This window comes from Malaclemys terrapin, chromosome 16 (assembly GCF_027887155.1).
Source record: "Malaclemys terrapin pileata isolate rMalTer1 chromosome 16, rMalTer1.hap1, whole genome shotgun sequence".
Lineage (NCBI taxonomy): Eukaryota > Metazoa > Chordata > Testudines > Emydidae > Malaclemys > Malaclemys terrapin.
In genome coordinates, this window is record NC_071520.1 from 25,529,811 (window position 1) to 25,546,647 (window position 16,837).

A 16,837-nucleotide genomic window follows, 5' to 3' on the forward strand; every position below is an offset into this window, starting at 1 on the left:
TGAAACTTTCTCAGGCAACACCTTGCTGTGGTGTCACTGCTTTGTCTCCATGCGTCAGGCACCTGATGGTTTTTATTCTTATCTGTACGCTCCTTATGTTGTAATCTTGACTTCTATCCAGACTGGGAACGTGACATAGTTCAAATTAACGTGGTCCAAGCAGGAGATCAATGAAATGTCTGTTCTGTATTGTTGCTAAAAGCAACCAGCTGAAACAAATAATTTTAGTTGTTTTCTACTTTTTTTTTTTTTTACTACTTCATAACCAATAGGAAAGATGCGGTGGCTAGTTGCTAGGACAGGTGACTGGGGTCTGGACTCCTGAATGTCTTGTCCTTGTAAACTGATTCAGGGCTTGACCCTGTAAATGCCTTTCCACCCAGGTGGTGTACTTATTACAGCAAGCAGTTCCACAGACTTCAATTAGACTTTTCAGAATCACCTGGTGGCAAGCAGTCACAGGATTGGGCCCATGCTTTGTGAATGTAGGGAAAGACACTTAACCTACCTATGCCCAGTTTTCTTTTCTGTAAAATGGGCATAACCAAACTCCCCTTCCTTACAGCGTGCTGGGCTAATTAATGGTTGTAAAGCATTATGAGACCCTTGGAGGAAAGGTGCTACTACCTGCAAAGTAGCATCATGGATGTCTGTTTGACATCATTATTATAGATTTTTGAAATGTTGGGTAAAATGTGGATATAAAAATATTGCAAGTGTAAGTGTGTCCTGAGACAACAACCCACATTACAGAGTGTAAGAATTGAGAATGTTAAGGTGTACCATCATTAGGAAAAAGGTGTGTTCGTACCTCATGTTAGCAACCCTTTCAAGATAAGGCAGTCTGTAATTTTTCAAACAAATTAGCAAATTGAGCTGAAGGTTAAAGGGGAGATGAGTCTTCAACTCAAGCAGCTGACTCATGAAAAAGCTACAGCCACCTTGTCTTCACTAGGATTTTATCTTGCTTTAGCTAACTCAAGTTAAGAACACCCTTTCTTTTTGTAGTGAAGACCAGGCCATCATGGTTCCCTGTGATTGCTATAGAAGCACAATGATACTTTCAAAATGAGGAAGATTAGACTCATGGTTCCATCATGCACTCAGTAGCACTTCTTATCGTGTGATCTCTGCTTCCTTTGGTGGTGTCCTTGCAAAAATAAATAAGTCAGGAGTAAAACACTAAACGGAACAAAATGACTCTCACAACGTCAAATCCTTTTCATTTGTATTTCATTTAAATTCCAAATAGGGCCACAGACACGGGAAAGGGAGTGGGAGAAGCCTTGGAATTTTCAGGAGAGGAGTTTGTAGAGAAGGGAGCTGGTGTGTCTGAGAGGCTGGAGAGAAAGCCTGGACAGAGGGACGCTACCGTGGGAGCAGGAACGTTTAACGAGGAGAGAAAGAACAGCTAAACATGATGATATAAATCCCCCTTAGGTCAGATTCTGCAACCCCTACTTGGGCAGAACTCCCAATAAGGTTATGAAAACAAGCAGCAGGATCGGGACCCTTACATGCCTTTTCATTTTTAAAATGGTGCATTTTCCTGAAAAGGATGATAGACGATGACTGAGGAAGCTGTTTCAGTGGGCAGATGAAATGAGATCAATAGGTGCCATTAGCAGACTCACGTGGACAGAGGTTGAGCCCTTAAATCAGCAATACAACACTGGATCTGTCTATCGTGTGCGTCTCCTTTCACTGTTGATTGTGGCCCTCGAGGAAAAGGGGGAAGTGATCTGATGTTTCTCTCCCCCACACACATCTTGAATGTTAGAAACTGATTAAGGAATCTGTTCAGATTCTCCTCTACCGGGGCAGATCTTTGACTGATAACACTGGCAAAACCCGTTAAACGAGGTCCTGTAACTCTTGGTTAATTTAAAAAGCCACATTAACTTATGGAATAATAAAGGACACAAAAGGTTTTGGGTTTATTTGGAGGAAGCGTGGGAGAAATGTTCCTGTGCAATATGAGTAACTCACCTTGAACTCCTTCAGGAAAAGGCACTTTCTGAAAGATTGCATCAAGTATAGCAGCTATCTTTTGAGGAACCTAAATTTTAAAAATAATCAAGATGGAACATTAAGTAGATAATTACCTCTGTTACTTTACGATCCATGCAAGATTTATTGACCCTAGAAGTAATGTCTGTCAGTATTTACCTAAGGGGACCATAAAGCTTGATAGTGCCAAAAGTAAATATATGTTCATAATAAAAATGTTCTGTCAGTGCAGTTTAACTTCACTCTGAAGTCTGATGATCTCGTGAAATATCAGACTTAGTAACAAAAAAGTGGTGTTATATTAGTGATCTCTTTCCTTGGTTTATTTGCATAGCCCAATCCTACTGGTTAAAAATGTTTGACATCACACAAGAGATGAACATGATGAACAATATTCACTGCTGATGTCACACAATGAATAGTTGTGGTGTAGGCTCAAAATAGCTTTTAGGGTGATTTGCATTGCAAATGTGGTGACAGTTTGAGTTGTAAAATTACAGCCATATTTACAGTAAGTTTACAGAACATTTAATTTTATATAGTATTGAATTTTTAACTGTACAAATGATATCACCAGGCTTGGCAGAACTTAATTTTTACTTTTTCAGTGTTTATTTTTGAGCATTTTTTTCTATTCATGATTTAAATATTCATAGTTGTGCAAACTGATGGGGTGTGGGATCAGACGCTAAGGTTCAGAAAGTTTAAACTTTATAACTGTTAAAACACAAATTGCCAACATCACATGTCAAAATATACCAAGTAAATATCCTTAAATCAGACTCTAAAGTTCTTAAGCAGCTTTTTTCTTACTTTGCCTCTCTGTAAATTGTGATTATCATCAATGGAAGAATTTTTGTCATGGGTTTGTGTGGCTTTGGTGAAATGATCATTTACTGACATTTCCCGATTAAAAATCGAATCCTTCCAAGTCTAGATATATCTGTAATGTTATGGCCTGCACTACTTTCACACGTACAGTGTACACTACAGGAAAGTTGGTTACTTTAACTGTCTGTACTGTTTGCAGCGAACAGTGTGACTCTTGAGTTAGTGATCTGGGAAAAAATGTTGACAGGTTACTGTTTATTTAAAAAAAACCACCTCACTGAATTATGCCCCAATGATAATAAATCTTGCTTTCCTATTTTTTCTTCCTCAAAAGCTGGAAGTGTTCACTCTCCCTCCACAAGTATGGCAACCTCTGCACAATACAGACAGCTTATAAATGATTATGGACCCCCGTCTCTAGGCTATACACAAGGGATGCAGGTAAAATTCCAATGTTTTAAAATTGTATTGGTGACGAGGTTTGAGCAGTAGTATGAATTGTGGCACGTAGACTGATGTGACCCTCCCTTGCTTTGAAATGAAATATAAATGGCAGACAGATTCATCACGTGCATCCTGGTTTCATATTAGACTAACTGTAGTGCTCACTGGGGGTTATAGAATCATATGTAAGTCTGAAAGGGACTTCAAGAGGTCGTCTAATCCATCCTCCCATGCTGAGACAGGGTATTTAATAACTAACCATGAGTCCCTGTCCTTCTGACCACTGGTGAACCGTGATGTGAGCTGTGTTTGAAGACAAAGGCATAGGTATAAAATGATCAAAGATTATAATTTGATGGTAAAGGCTGCACCAAACAGGACTCTATTAGTATGACTTTTAAAATACAAAATAATATTTAATAGTAAATATATCTTTAACTGTAAATTAAGATTTACCCCAGCAAAACAATGTTATAAAATGCATGATCCAAACCTTCCTGTTGGCTGCTACAAGAATCTAACTGGTCAGTTTTTGTGGAATTGCTTCTACCATTTAATCGGGAGGAGGCGGCCTTCTCTGGGTGTATGGACAGCTTTCTTGTATCTCTCTCTCACTGACTCCCCACCTATTTTTAACATACTTGAAAACTAACCATGAGTCCCTGCCCTTCTGACCACTTAAAATTAGAATATAATATATGGAGATATACCTATCTCATAGAGCTGGAAGGGACCCTGAAAGGTCATTGAGTCCAGCCCCCTGCCTTCACTAGCAGGACCAAGTATTGATTTTGCCCCTTTAAGGATTGAACTCACAACCCTGGGTTTAGCAGGCCAATGCTCAAACCACTGAGCTATCTCTCTCCCCTCCCCCCATGAATGGAGGGGAGAGAGAGATGAACTTGTATGTTGTGCTAGTTAATGATTTGCAATACTGTTCTGATGAAATGTTAAAAGGTCTCAGTCCTGCAGTCAGATCTGCCCTAATAGATCCTTGCAACTGCATGGTACCTCCTCGTAGCCGATTGCAGGAGCAGGGGCTAATGCAGCATTGTGTTTAAAATCCTGTAAAACTATGAACTTGATGCATTTAGTGCAAGTGACCATGATCAACTGGGGCACATTATGAAACAGATTCGTATGATTGTTTTAATCTGCTATTATTTTTTGCTATGTATAATTGATTAATTTCTTTCAAACTGTAGGGTACCAGCAGTAGTCAAGTACCACAAAGCAAATATGCAGAACTTCTAGCTATCATAGAAGAATTAGGAAAAGAAATTAGACCTACATATGCTGGAAGTAAAAGTGCCATGGAGAGGCTAAAACGAGGTAATTGTTTTTATAGAATAGACAATTTTTTTGTTCCAATATTTACAAACCATTTCCCCACATCCCTTACTTCAGAGATGGGGGAACTCTTACAGCTGGCTTGACTTAGTGTGTTTAGCTATGAGTTGCTTGTTTAACATAGCTTAGCAATCGCCCATTCACTTCCTATGTGACAAACCAATGACTGAATGTATTTCATGTGCACAGAGGGGCGTAACCAGCCGGCCCTCAAACTTTGCTTGAAGAGATTCTACGCTGTGGTAACTTGCATACTGAGGGGCCAGTAGAGAGGCATGGGGGGGGGGAGGGGCGAACAAATGGGAGGCTAACATTGAACTATCCAGCATCTTCCTCTGTCACATGTATCACTCCTCCTGGCTCCTCTGTTTGTAAATTCCACCTGTTTAGACATCAGTAAGTAGATCTAAGGGAGCCTGAGGCTACTAGAGTCTAAGGGCCCAGTTCATGTGTGGTCCACAGTTCCTTTTGGCCAGCAAAAGAGGATGGTAAATATCCTTACCTCTTGGTTGGGGAAATTACTGCATGCCCTACAGCTGGTGTAGCCAGCTCCACACCATCGTGTGCAGGAGGCATGTCAAGGACATTCCTGAAGTGCTGCTGGAGTGACCCATAAGGGCCATGGGCAGTTGGGTGCAAGGGAGTTCCCCAAACTGCTCTATCCTGTGCCAGAGGCTAAAATGGTCACGGATTAGCCCAGCAGCTGGGTGGTGCAAAGGTGGCATTAAGCCAGCGGTACTTAAGGCCCAACTATTAAGGGGAGAGTAATATTTCTGCCACCATGTGCAATAAAACGAATAGTAGCTGTTCTTGGAAGGGATGTGATAAAGTCTGCTGATAAGAGTGGTAAAGTGGAATCTGGGCTGACTAAAATCAGTGTTGCAGGAGTCTCTTTATTGCACTGGCTGAGTCAGTGTCAAAATAGATCAAGAATGGCAATAGGCTAATGAGAAGGACGTAGCAGAGACCTGGAAAAGTTCAGACTGTCAGCATGAACAATTGCTTGCTGAACAGTTGCTAGATTAAAGTTGTGCTTTCCTACATTACAGTGAGTATGTATTTATATAGGCATCATGGATATCAGCCAATTTTTCTGACATCTTCTGACTCAAAAACTTGCCCACTCAATAGCGGAGGAGGTTCCTACGAGGAGGAATTAAGTGTGTGTGTAGGGAGCATACAGTAGTATGATGGGACAGCTCTGGGGGAATCTTGCAGGTGTCCCACATGGGAGCGGGAAGGTATCTGCTGTATGGAGCATTCCTCCTGCAGATTTCTGTTTCGTGCTCCACCAGCTTAAAAACCACACAAGCTCTCAAGCTTTGAAATCAATTAACTGTCTCAGTTTTCTACCTAATTCAGGGTAGCTTTGCTGCATAAACAGGGCACCTTGCCACATAAAGTCTAATGTGCTGCTTTGAGTCCATATCTGTGCATACTATAGGTACAGGCACCAATTTCCTAGTGTGCATATATATATTTAACCCTTTGAAAATCCTCGTATCCCTAAATTTTCTAGTGTAACTATTGAATGAGCAATTATTTCTTTGGGTGCAATCACTGGCTGTTGCTCTGTGACCTTGAAGCTTCCGGGCTGGCAGTTCTTCAGAGGCAACGTACTTTGAGTTTGATGAGGCTAAGCATCTCCTGCCACTCAACAGCAGCTCCTCCACCCAGTTAAGGAGCAGTAGTGGTGAGCTCTGAGCAGAAACCAAACTATTCTCTCTTGCCCTGAAACCTTGGTGCCAGAGTGTAGCCCTGTCTGCACTGGACAAGTCATGCCAAAATCTCCCTTGGACCAAACACAAGCTCAGACTCCACTGCTGTGAACTTTGGTAGCACTAGTCTAGATCTGCCACTAATGTTTTAAGAACCAAGGCTGGGACTTAAGCTGCTTTTGAAAATTCTAGTTCATGTCAACTAGAGCTGAGCAAGGTTAGACAACATGGTGCTTAAAATGATGGCCTATCTACGCTAGCACTCTGTGTTGTTAACACTGGCAGAGCTTAGACTTTGACTTTCAAGGTGACCGTTATGGCTCTGAGTTGAGAGACACCCTCTCGAAGAGAAAGTTACTCAATGGACAGATCACACTTTTTGATTAGGTTATTTTTAGCAGATTTTCAAATTACAATTATGCAAGATTTTTTTTTTTTTTTAATTAAGATTTGCAGTTTAAAATAGGCCTGAGCTGCAAAGTTTAGATCCATCGCTGAATGTGGAACTTAAGTTCACAGGTGCCTGGATTCAGGGTTTTGGTCAGGACAGATTTTTAACTGAAGTTTAACACAATGGTCCTTTCTGGCATTGATCTGCGAAAAGATGCCAGTTAGGAGAACCAAACTCACTTGCTTTAACTGCAGTTGGGACACTGGGGGATGCTGCTGCTGCTGCCTGAGTTATGGTACATTGCAGCACCCTGGCAAGCTATTTTAGGACAGAAACATTAAACCACTTTTTTGAATTTCAACTGTCACCTAACCTGATGCTTTCAAAAAAATCTACCGTTCTTTTGCAGGCATCATTCATGCTAGAGGATTAGTTCGGGAATGCTTGGCTGAGACTGAACGGAATGCAAGATCCTAGCCTACTAATTAAATTACAAGACTTTCCATCTCTTTATGAAGAAAAATGTAATACTTATTCCTTTTGAAACATGCAGATGAATCTTTTTATTTTGATTGTTTTACCCTTTTTTGCCCTTATGAAAATGTACAGTTAAGAATGAGAAGATTTTTCAATTTACTGAGGGTTTGCATTTTTTTTTAGATGTTAAACGCCCCAAATTCTTTCTAAAAGGTTAAGACTAAAACTGCATGCAGAGGAATGCTTTCTCTCCCACAGACTATACTTAAGTTCCTTTCTTATCCAGCCACAGTCTCATTCTTTTTATTTCTTTGACTATATTCACTTAACCCCACATGGTCAATCTTTCAACCTTTGACATAAGCTCTAAGGATTTTTTTTTAAATAACTGCACTGGTAGCATGTTTTACCTAGTAGTCGGCTATACTCACAGTTTGCCATACAGCATAGACCCTGCTTAGAAATAACCCTTTTTTTGCATAAGCATTTGCATGATTGTTAGTGCTTTGGAGTCCATTTAAAGTGCATGAGTTATAAATACAGAAGATAGAGCAACCTAACAAACAATAACAAGGTCCCAGAAAACTAATTTTCACCCTAAGGCCGAAGATTTCAATTGTAAGTTTGCCAAAAAAAAAAAAAAATTCTGGATAAATTACTAAAACTGTTATTTGCATCTTTGTATGTATTTATTACTTGATGTAATAAAGCTTATTTTCATTAACAGTTTGTATTAAAACTGTATGTACAGTCACTTTAATCAACCTTATGTAAAAGTGCAAAAGAACTCAGTAGATAGGCCAATGTTTAACCTTCATGCAGGAGCCTCAAGTCCAGGAACAGACTAGGGAACAGTGCTGTAGACTGCTGGAGATGTTCCAGCCATAGCCCTGGCCTGATGCAGTTAATCTCTGCAGGAAGCAGGTAAGGCTGCTTGCCGGCTCCATTACTACTTATAAAAAGCAAAGTGCGGGGTATGTGTAAGAATGAAAGATACTGTAAAGTTCTAGGGATGTGATTTGATACCTTGTAAAAACAAAACAAAAAACACCACCACCACTCCATTAAAATGGAAGATCACCTCTTTTCCTTGTGATTTTAAATCAACATCTTTAATAAAATGGAGTAGATGCTCCCTATTCAAATAAATCAGAGGAAATTTTAAAAACAGAATAAAGACCCTTTCTGAGGTGAAACTATTCAAGTGTAATATGATATAGTAAAGACAATGGCATAACACTGGCATTCAGTCGCATCAAAATTCTGCAAGGTAAACTAAGTAAAACTGACTACTGAAATTGGACAATGAAACCCAAAGAAAGGGATACTTATCAGTGCAAACTATGGATGTTAGGGGATAATAGTTTTGGGAAAGGGACACTTTGCATAATGGTTCAGATGAGTGAACTCACCGAAGTTGCTTTTAACCTACAGTATCCTCCACATCTTTGTCTGATTGTCAGTTGAAGAAAGATGTGATGACCAAGATGTAATGTCTAAAAACTAGGGCTGTCAAATGATTTTTTAAAAGTTTTAATCGCACTGTTAAATAACATTTTTAATAAATTTAAATTTATATTCTATTTTGGATGTTTTTCTACAATTTCAAATAATGATTTCAATTACACCACAGACTACAAAGTGTACAGTGTTCACTTTATATTTTTGATTACAAATATTTGCACTGTAAAAAACAATAGTATTTTCAAATCACCTTCTACAAGTACTGTAATGCAATCTCTTTATTGTGAAAGTGCAACTTACAAATGTAGAATTTTTTTTTTTCATGCACTCAAAAACAAAACGTAAAATTTTTAGAGCCTTCAAGTCCACTCAGTCCTACTTCTTGTTCAGCCAATTACTAAGACAAATGAGTTTGTTTACATTTATGGAAGATAATACTGCCCGTTTCTTACTACAATGTCACCTGAAAGTGAGAACAGGCATTCGCAAGGCACTGTTGTAGCCAGTGTTGCAAGGTATTTACATGCCAGATATGCTAAACATTTGTATGCTCCTTCATGCTTTGACCACCATTCCAGAGGACATGCTTCCATGCTGATGGGTTCTGCTCAATAATGATCCAAAGCAGTGCAGACTGACACACCTTCATTTTCATCATCCGAGACAGATGGCACCAACAAAAAGTTGTTTTTGTTTTTTTGGTGGTTTGGGTTCTGTAGTTTCTGCATCAGTCTTTTAAGACTTCTGACAGCATGTTCCACACCTCTTCCCTCTCAGATTTTGGAAAGCACTTCAGATTCTTAAACCTTGGGTTGAGTGCTGTACAAAGCTCCAACTTTGTAGTCTTATGATATAAGACCAAGTATTTGTGATGTAATGGGCTCTTGGGAGAGCAAGGTAGATCACTGATTGGAAGATGCAATTTGAATAACCCCTCTTAACCCTCTGTCGTTTACAATGTTGAGTGGTCTGCAGTCCATAGCTATCCACTTTGCAATATCATTGGTTAAACTCTTGTACTTTGTTTGGTCCATGGGCTTGTAGCAAGCCTGAAACTCTGTAAGCCTACTCTGTCATGGCTGGCAGGAATCATTTGCTCTCAATGGGTTATCTGTAGCACAAGAACTGGAGGCGAAAGCATGTTTAGCGCACATGTGTACTGCAGACGAAATCCTTCGATGGTACTGGAACTCAGCCTTGCAATAGCTACAGATAACTGTCTTTTTATCCAGAGAACCATCCAGAAGTTTCTTAAAAATAAACTTCCCATTCAAAAGACCTAAATTTTTGCTGCTTTGCTCCACTAACTTTTTCTGATACTTAATCACTCTAGATCATGAAAACACAGTAGAACTGTGCCAATGTCCACCAAGTAATGTAGTACAGTAAGTGAAGATGGTCAAAACAAAGCTGCGCGATTAATTCTTGTTAAAAAATCATGGTAATTGTTTTGCATTAATCGCTTGCATTAACTGCAATTAATTGACAACCCTACTAGAAATGAGGTTTTTTTTTTTAATAGCTCATCCAATCTGTCTACAGTAATTTATAAAGGGGATTCTGATTTAAATGAAAGTTGCTTGAGTAGGGACTATAGCATAAGCGACTATGTTTCAGCTCATCTTTGTGACTTAATCAGCTGAGAATATTCTCCCCTCACTGTGAGAAGATTTAGAAACAATCTCTAATGCTTTAGTGCTTGAGTTTTATTTTCCCCCCCTCCATTAACTATATTGGATGGAGTTTTCCTATAACATCTATTTAATTAAGGTTGTATGGATCTTGTTTTCTTATCACACCTGTCCTAAACTTGGCACAACTGAATTGTTTATATTGAATCTGAGTGTACTGGGATGTCCACAGTAGAAGATGAAATATATGACTGCTATTAACGTTGGGCTAAATACTCTAGCCTTGCACTAATAGCAGGTCACTAAACTCAACATTTTAATAGTGTTTATTATGAAGTCTTATAACAGTATTAAGCCAGAAAACTTCTAACACATGTTTCAAGGGTAGTGACAAACAGTCTTCTCTTTTCCTGACAAGCCAAATCGATAATTTCTCTCACACTTATTTGGCATCTGATTCTTGCATTTCTTTAATATGCCTTTTCTTTTCTAGAGTCTCCTTTGCTCTTTTTTTCTTTTCTTGCTTTTTCTTCTCAGCTGCTCTTTTCTCTTTAAAAATGGTACTATTTTCACCTTTGTAAAAGAGGTCAACTTTTTGCTGCAGGATTACTCTGGCTCTCTGTCGGTTCAGCTCCACTGATCTAGTTTGATGACACTGAAAAAAAAAATTGTATTGTAAATTAATTCTGTTCATTCTACACATACATATTTTTCCTTTTACTAAACAGGTTGTACTATTGTAGAGCCTCATCCTGTAAAATCCTTAATATAAATTAATCCTAAAATTTAAAACTGTTTATGAGTAAGGAGTGGAATACTTGGCCTGTAATGTGATTTTATTTATGTACTGGCTGAAGGGAAAAAAAGCAACTCTGATAAGAGATATTTAATTTCAGACTAGTAAAGGAAATTGCACAAGGAAATAAGCCACATTTGTGTCATGACAGTTTCTAAAGGAAAAGCGTTCTCTTTATGTAGTAACATTCAAGAGATGATTAGAACAATTATGAAGTGTATTAATTAAATTAGTGGCTCAAAAAAAAATCCACTTTAAATGAGCTAGCCTCTCCCTTTCTGCTACAGCAGTAAAGAGCAAACCATTTTTAGCAGCCACCAGATGATGTGATGTTAATGTTTTGAGGTAGCATTTATTGTTTAAGGGTTCTTGTAGTTTGCCTATTGATTTTTGTCTTAATCCTCTCACTGGTAGACTTGAAGATTGCTCCTCCATTCCTTTGAAGTTACTTCTGAATTTAAATTATACTGAGTAAAAGGAAAACATTAAGCTATAGTTAGTGAGCAAAAATTTGTCTCATAAGGATAAATGGCCAGCCCCTAGTTAATAAATTATTCTTACTCATGAATAATTTGAGGAGCAATAGGTATGCTCAGTTTGTACCAAGCTTATTGGATCTGTAGTCTCATCTAGCATTTGTAACAGGGAAAGGAGAGCCAGGAATCCTGATTTTTGTTCCCTGCTCTAGGACCCTGGAAAAATCACTTAAGCTCTGTCCCTCCATTTCACCATTTGTAAAATGGAGAAATTTCCTTACAGCATAGCACGTTGGAAAGCTTACAGTTTAGAAAGTACATTGGAGTTCTTTAGATGATAGTGGCTATTGAGGAGGAAAATTTCAGGAGCCCTTTAACTGGATGTAATATTTGAATGCAAATTTGATGCTGCCTACTTTTCTTATGAATGGTATGAAAGGATTGCCTTAAAAAAAAATCTGGGACAAAGTAACACAAATGCTATCATTTAGCTCTTTAAATTCTAATTCTATTCTATTCTATTCCTGGGGGAATTCTGCACCAAAAATTAAAAATTCTGCACACAGTATTTTAAAATTCTGCATATTTTATTTGTCAAAATAACACAATATAATTACGCTGGTTTCAATTATTTAATGGAACCAAATAAATGAATTACCTTGACTACGATCCCAGATGGAATATGCTTCAGGACCACACAGTTGCTTGTCTTATTAGTTGCTTGACCTCCTGGGCCATCACCTCTTACAAACTGTTCTTTTAAGTCTGTTTCACTTAGTGCAAGAAGATCACAAGAATTCTTCTTTCCTGCCACGGGGAATAAAGGTACAGCCAGTCGGGGGGATAAAAACTTTTGCTGCCTCCAAAGCCATGGCCTCCAAGACAATGTATGTATTTTGGTTAGTAAGATGGTGGAATGAAACAAACTTGAAGCATTCATAAAGAAATGGAAACAAAACTTCCTCTTGACTGGAACCTGAAATAGAAAATATCTTGTTTTAACATGATCTACTTGATTTCAAATGAAGAATCTTTTGTGCTCTGCTGTTTGCCATAAGTTGCTCCTGTCATCAAACCTTTGTGATTTCCTTAGCGATTTCCATGCCCACTCCTCATCCGTTTTCATTTTTCCCTTCACAACTGTTTGTTTCCACATCAAAATGGACACTGACAATTTAAGACAGCAGGTGAAGGAGCAAATGGGCTACGAAGACAGAACACTTGACCCCTAGAGATGATCCCTCCTGGTCAGGGTTTCGATCCTTCTAGGCCCGAAAGTGCAGGGAAGCTTGCACTGCAACCACACATGACTTCAGATTTCTAGTGCTATCAAACAGCATTGTTCCTTGGGCTCTACGTTAAGATAATAAATGTCTTTGTTTTGCTTGAAATATTTACGTATTTGGCTCAAGAGAAGGACTACGTGAATATGTGAACTGTATGTCCTGAACACAGTTGATGAAAAATGTTAACATTCAACTAGCAATAAATCTACACTGCTATGAGAAAGGGGGGGAAATGGAAATAGTTTTGAGTGGTTTTAATGAGCAAGTCAAACTGGCCACTTGGTGGCACTAAAAACTAAAAGATGGGAATGCAATGTTTTATTGCAGAAACCATAAAGCAACACTTAATTCTTCAAAGCATAGCAGCAATGAGTTATGGTAACAATTTTCCCTTTCCTCCAGCTCAGTTACTATTGTCAATAACTGGTTGCTTAGGCAACCTTAGTTGAAACAAAGGATAACTGTCTGAACTACTCATCACACATGAATAGAGAAGATTTGGAGAATGCTTAAATGCTTGCAGACTTATATGAATTTGCTACTGTTCCTTGATGCTTTAGCTATAAAAAGATGACAAACAAGTATGTACAGAGCAAGACTGACCTACCAGGATTTAATTTTACACAAAACGGGGTCTTTAAAAAAAAAAAAATCACACAGTTGTTAGGTATAGTGTGTGCAGGAGAGAAAGGAAATCATGGTCAACCTTAGTCCTAATCAGAATGGGTGGTACCTTGCTATCATTAGTGTAGCTTAATGAGAGGAAACATCTTAGTCTATAAAAACGGTATCATGCTAGGGTTTTTTAATATAGTCCTAGAAATGTCAAGTCTATCAGAATTCCTTAGATCAGGAGATTTGTGCAGTTTGAAAGCACTGCAATTATTATACCCTATTTATAGCATTCAATAGCACACTGGGGATTTTAATTATTAAAGTTTCCACACACACTTAAAACACAGAAATATCACTCCATTTTGATTAAAGGCTTCTAAATAGTCAAATGTCTTGGTGTCTCTTGGTTAAATATATCCTGCAACTCAATCTGACAAAACTTTATCAATTTTAACAAAATGCTCTTAACAGTCAGGCTAGAAAGAACAGTCAGTACTTTAATATGCTGAATATTTTCCTGCTAGCCTTCTTAATTGGAGCAGTCAGCACATATTCCCAAATGCAAGGATGTCACCTACTAGAAAGAGTAGTGGACAACTTGGGTATTAGGATACCTGTGTCCTATTCCTTCTTCTACCCTGACCTACTGTATGACCTTAAACAAGTCCCTTACCGGCTATAGCTTATTTCACCCATCTCTAAGACATGCAATACCTGCCTTATTGAGGTGCTGCACAAACGAGTAGCATTATTTAATGAATCAGCATCATCATACTGATTTGCAGGTCACCTTATACATAAAAAATATAAATACTTCCTATGTGATTTAGTCCTTAGTGAAAACACATCCTCTCCTTTTGCTTCATCCTGCAGTGAAGTCACAATCAAGTACTTACATTATCAGTTGTCAAGGAAATAACTGTGGTACTAGAAACACTGCATCATGATTTTACTGCAGGATCAGCTAGGAAGAGGTCTGCAAGGGACCATGATCTGATTTAAAGCATAGATTGGAAAGTATTCATCATGGTAAGCAATTATGGCATATACATAAGAGATGGGTTTTCTCCCCTTTCTAGTAGATCATCTTTGGAACAGGCACCTTATCTTCATATCTGTCTGTAAAGCAACTAGCACTCTGTTGGCATTGTGTGTGTATACGTCTGTTGGGGAAACTAAGAACTAGTCCAAAACATCAGTGTTTATTTTGAAATGCAAATAACCACTTGCAATAACTTGTATCTATTTCTTAAGAAGAGTACCATCCACTTAAGGTCACTGACTAGGGTTAATAGTTAAGTAAGTAAGACCTGCACAAACTGTTTCAATGATTCTCAATCTGTGGTTCATGCAAGTCTCCTTTCACTTCCTCACACACTAGCAGCACCCTAACAAGCACCTGACCCACCTCTTAGCAGCATAAAGGATTCTAGGATAGAGTTGAGGTTGTGAGCATAAGTGTGGAGAAGCGGGGGGGAGGGAAGGGAGTAGAATCTGAGGTCAAGGGAATAAAGAGTTTGAACACCTGCTCTGTTTGGTTTGCAACCTGGGGTTCCAGTGTATGGGGAGTGAGATGGGTCCTTTCTCTCAGCCAGTGGGGATACCAAACAGAGCCTTGACAGCTGGGGGACAAAGCAGGAGACTCAATGTTGCAGATGCATTGTCCTGCTGGCCCCCCATCAGGCATCTCTTTTGGGGGAGCCAAAAGAAGTTCTATAACCCAGTTCTAAGTCCATGAAAAACAGACAGTTTTGAAAGGGAGTCTGTGCAGTGGTGGCTAGAACAGGGGAAGGGGGCCTGGGAGCCAAGACTCCTACATTCTCTCCCCAGCTCTGGGAGCGGGGTGGGGGCAAGATGGGCATGCAAGGAATAGGAGCTGGGATTCCTGGGTTCTCTCCCCAGCTGTGGGAGCAAAGGGAGAATGGGGGGGGTTAGAGCGGTGGGGCACGGATAGAGGCCAGGACTGCTGGCTTCTCTCCCCAGTTCAAGGAGCAGAAAGGGAGCTGGGAGTCCTGGGTTCACTCCCGAGCTCTGGGAGAGAAAGGGGGGGGGCAGGGATAGGAGCCGGGACTCCTGGGTTCACTCCCGAGCTCTAGGAGGAAAAGGGGGGGCAGGGATAGGAGCCGGGACTCCTGGGTTCACTCCCGAGCTCTAGGAGGAAAAGGGGGGGCTAGAGCCAGGGGGGGGGGGCAGGGATAGGAGCCGGGTTCTCTCCCCAGCTGGGCCCCTGCCTGTAGCCTGATAAACCCCGGCGAAGAGCTGGAGTCTGAAGTCCAGCTAAAAGGGGGCTGGGCGCCAGGCGGGACCCTTCTTACTTACGGGTGAGTGAGGGTCAGCACAGCCCCCGCAACATCCCCATCGACCGTTTTGCGCATGCACCCCAAGACAAGACCCAGAGATATATTTGCGCATGCGTAATACACTTTCCGCTGTATGAGCGCTCTGCGCATGCACAATCCGCAAAAATCCCTCTCCGTCCTTCACTGAGCATGCGTAGGCAAGCCAGGTCTCCCGCACACTATGCCGGAGCGCAAAAGCCAATCACTGGGCAGCAGGCAGTGTTACGGTTACGTCTTCCCTTCAGCCAATCATGACCCGAGTACTCGTGCGGCGCGCAGCCGCACCTGCCAATCGGAACGCGGGGATATGGCTCGCCTGTACTTCCCGCACCTCAGCCAATAACGTCGCACGATTGGGTCTGGCGCGCGGCCAGAACAGCCAATCATCGCGAGGGGGCCCCGTCTCTCGTGCCCTCTGCTCCCCCCAACGTTCGAATCCCAGCCGCCAATCGTGACGAAGGAGATCGTGGCTGGTGCTTGTTTACCGCCTAACGGTCGCCGGAGGGGAACAGTGCTGAAACCAGGACACCCCTCCCTCCGGACAGGCAGAGATGCAGGTAAGGGCTGAGCGAGCCCAGACATGGCCCGTTGGAGTACAAGACACCCAGTGAGGCGGGTCTTGGCATGCCGCAGCTTTCAGCCGCCCCCCCCTTTAGGCGAGACGGCCTTATTTATAGCTTCGACCCCGCCCCCAACAGCGAGTGGCGGTCTTTCCGACCAATTCTGGGGCGGCAAGTCTGTCAACAGTCTAGAACGCGGTGGGTAAACGTCGAATGAGAGGAGAGGGGCGGAGCCTGAACTGAGAAATTGGAACGGGGGGGGGCGGAGAGCTTTTAGGGGAGAGGAAACTGACGAAAAGGAGGCGGGGCTAGAGGGAGGCGAGCAGAGCAAGTGACTGAGGAGGTAGTTGGGAGGACTGAGGGAGAGATGGGAGAAGAGACTGGAAGGACCGGGGGGGCAATAGGAACCAGTGGGCGGTGAGAAGAGTGGGGGGTGACCCAGTGGGAGG

General features: G+C 40.9%; 3 protein-coding genes across 3 annotated transcripts in view; 2 read left to right on the forward strand and 1 right to left on the reverse strand.

The window, feature by feature from the left end:
- The window catches only part of CDK2AP1 (cyclin dependent kinase 2 associated protein 1), a 22,414-nt gene extending 13,272 nt beyond the window's left edge, over positions 1 to 9,142 (forward strand). Inside the window, exons 2-4 of the mRNA XM_054006655.1 lie at positions 3,176 to 3,282; positions 4,491 to 4,617; positions 7,154 to 9,142. Of these exons, the coding sequence (XP_053862630.1) occupies positions 3,176 to 3,282; positions 4,491 to 4,617; positions 7,154 to 7,221 (302 nt within the window). The 3' untranslated portion in view covers positions 7,222 to 9,142. The remainder of the gene's footprint in view (positions 1 to 3,175; positions 3,283 to 4,490; positions 4,618 to 7,153) is intronic.
- MTRFR (mitochondrial translation release factor in rescue) lies at positions 8,946 to 15,901 on the reverse strand. The gene is made up of 3 exons (XM_054006654.1): positions 15,809 to 15,901; positions 12,247 to 12,564; positions 8,946 to 10,971 (listed from the first exon to the last, which is right to left on the reverse strand). Exons 1-3 carry the CDS (start codon positions 15,899 to 15,901, stop codon positions 10,759 to 10,761), a joined length of 624 nt encoding a protein of 207 aa, XP_053862629.1. The 3' UTR covers positions 8,946 to 10,758.
- Positions 15,902 to 16,204: 303 nt separating this feature from the next.
- The window catches only part of MPHOSPH9 (M-phase phosphoprotein 9), a 48,830-nt gene continuing 48,197 nt past the window's right edge, over positions 16,205 to 16,837 (forward strand). The window contains exon 1 of the mRNA XM_054006823.1: positions 16,205 to 16,385. The gene's annotated coding sequence lies outside the window, so the exon portion shown is untranslated. The remainder of the gene's footprint in view (positions 16,386 to 16,837) is intronic.

Excerpts from the sequence above, each read along its gene's own strand:
- MTRFR (XM_054006654.1), bottom strand. The coding sequence starts at position 15,901 with ATGCGCAAATATATCTCTGGGTCTTGTCTTGGGGTGCATGCGCAAAAC. Across the intron at positions 12,565-15,808 it reads GTGCTGACCCTCACTCACCC|GTTCCAGTCAAGAGGAAGTT; the intron begins GTAAGTAAGAAG and ends TTTCTATTTCAG. Across the intron at positions 10,972-12,246 it reads CATCTGGGATCGTAGTCAAG|TGTCATCAAACTAGATCAGT; the intron begins GTAATTCATTTA and ends TTTTTTTTTCAG.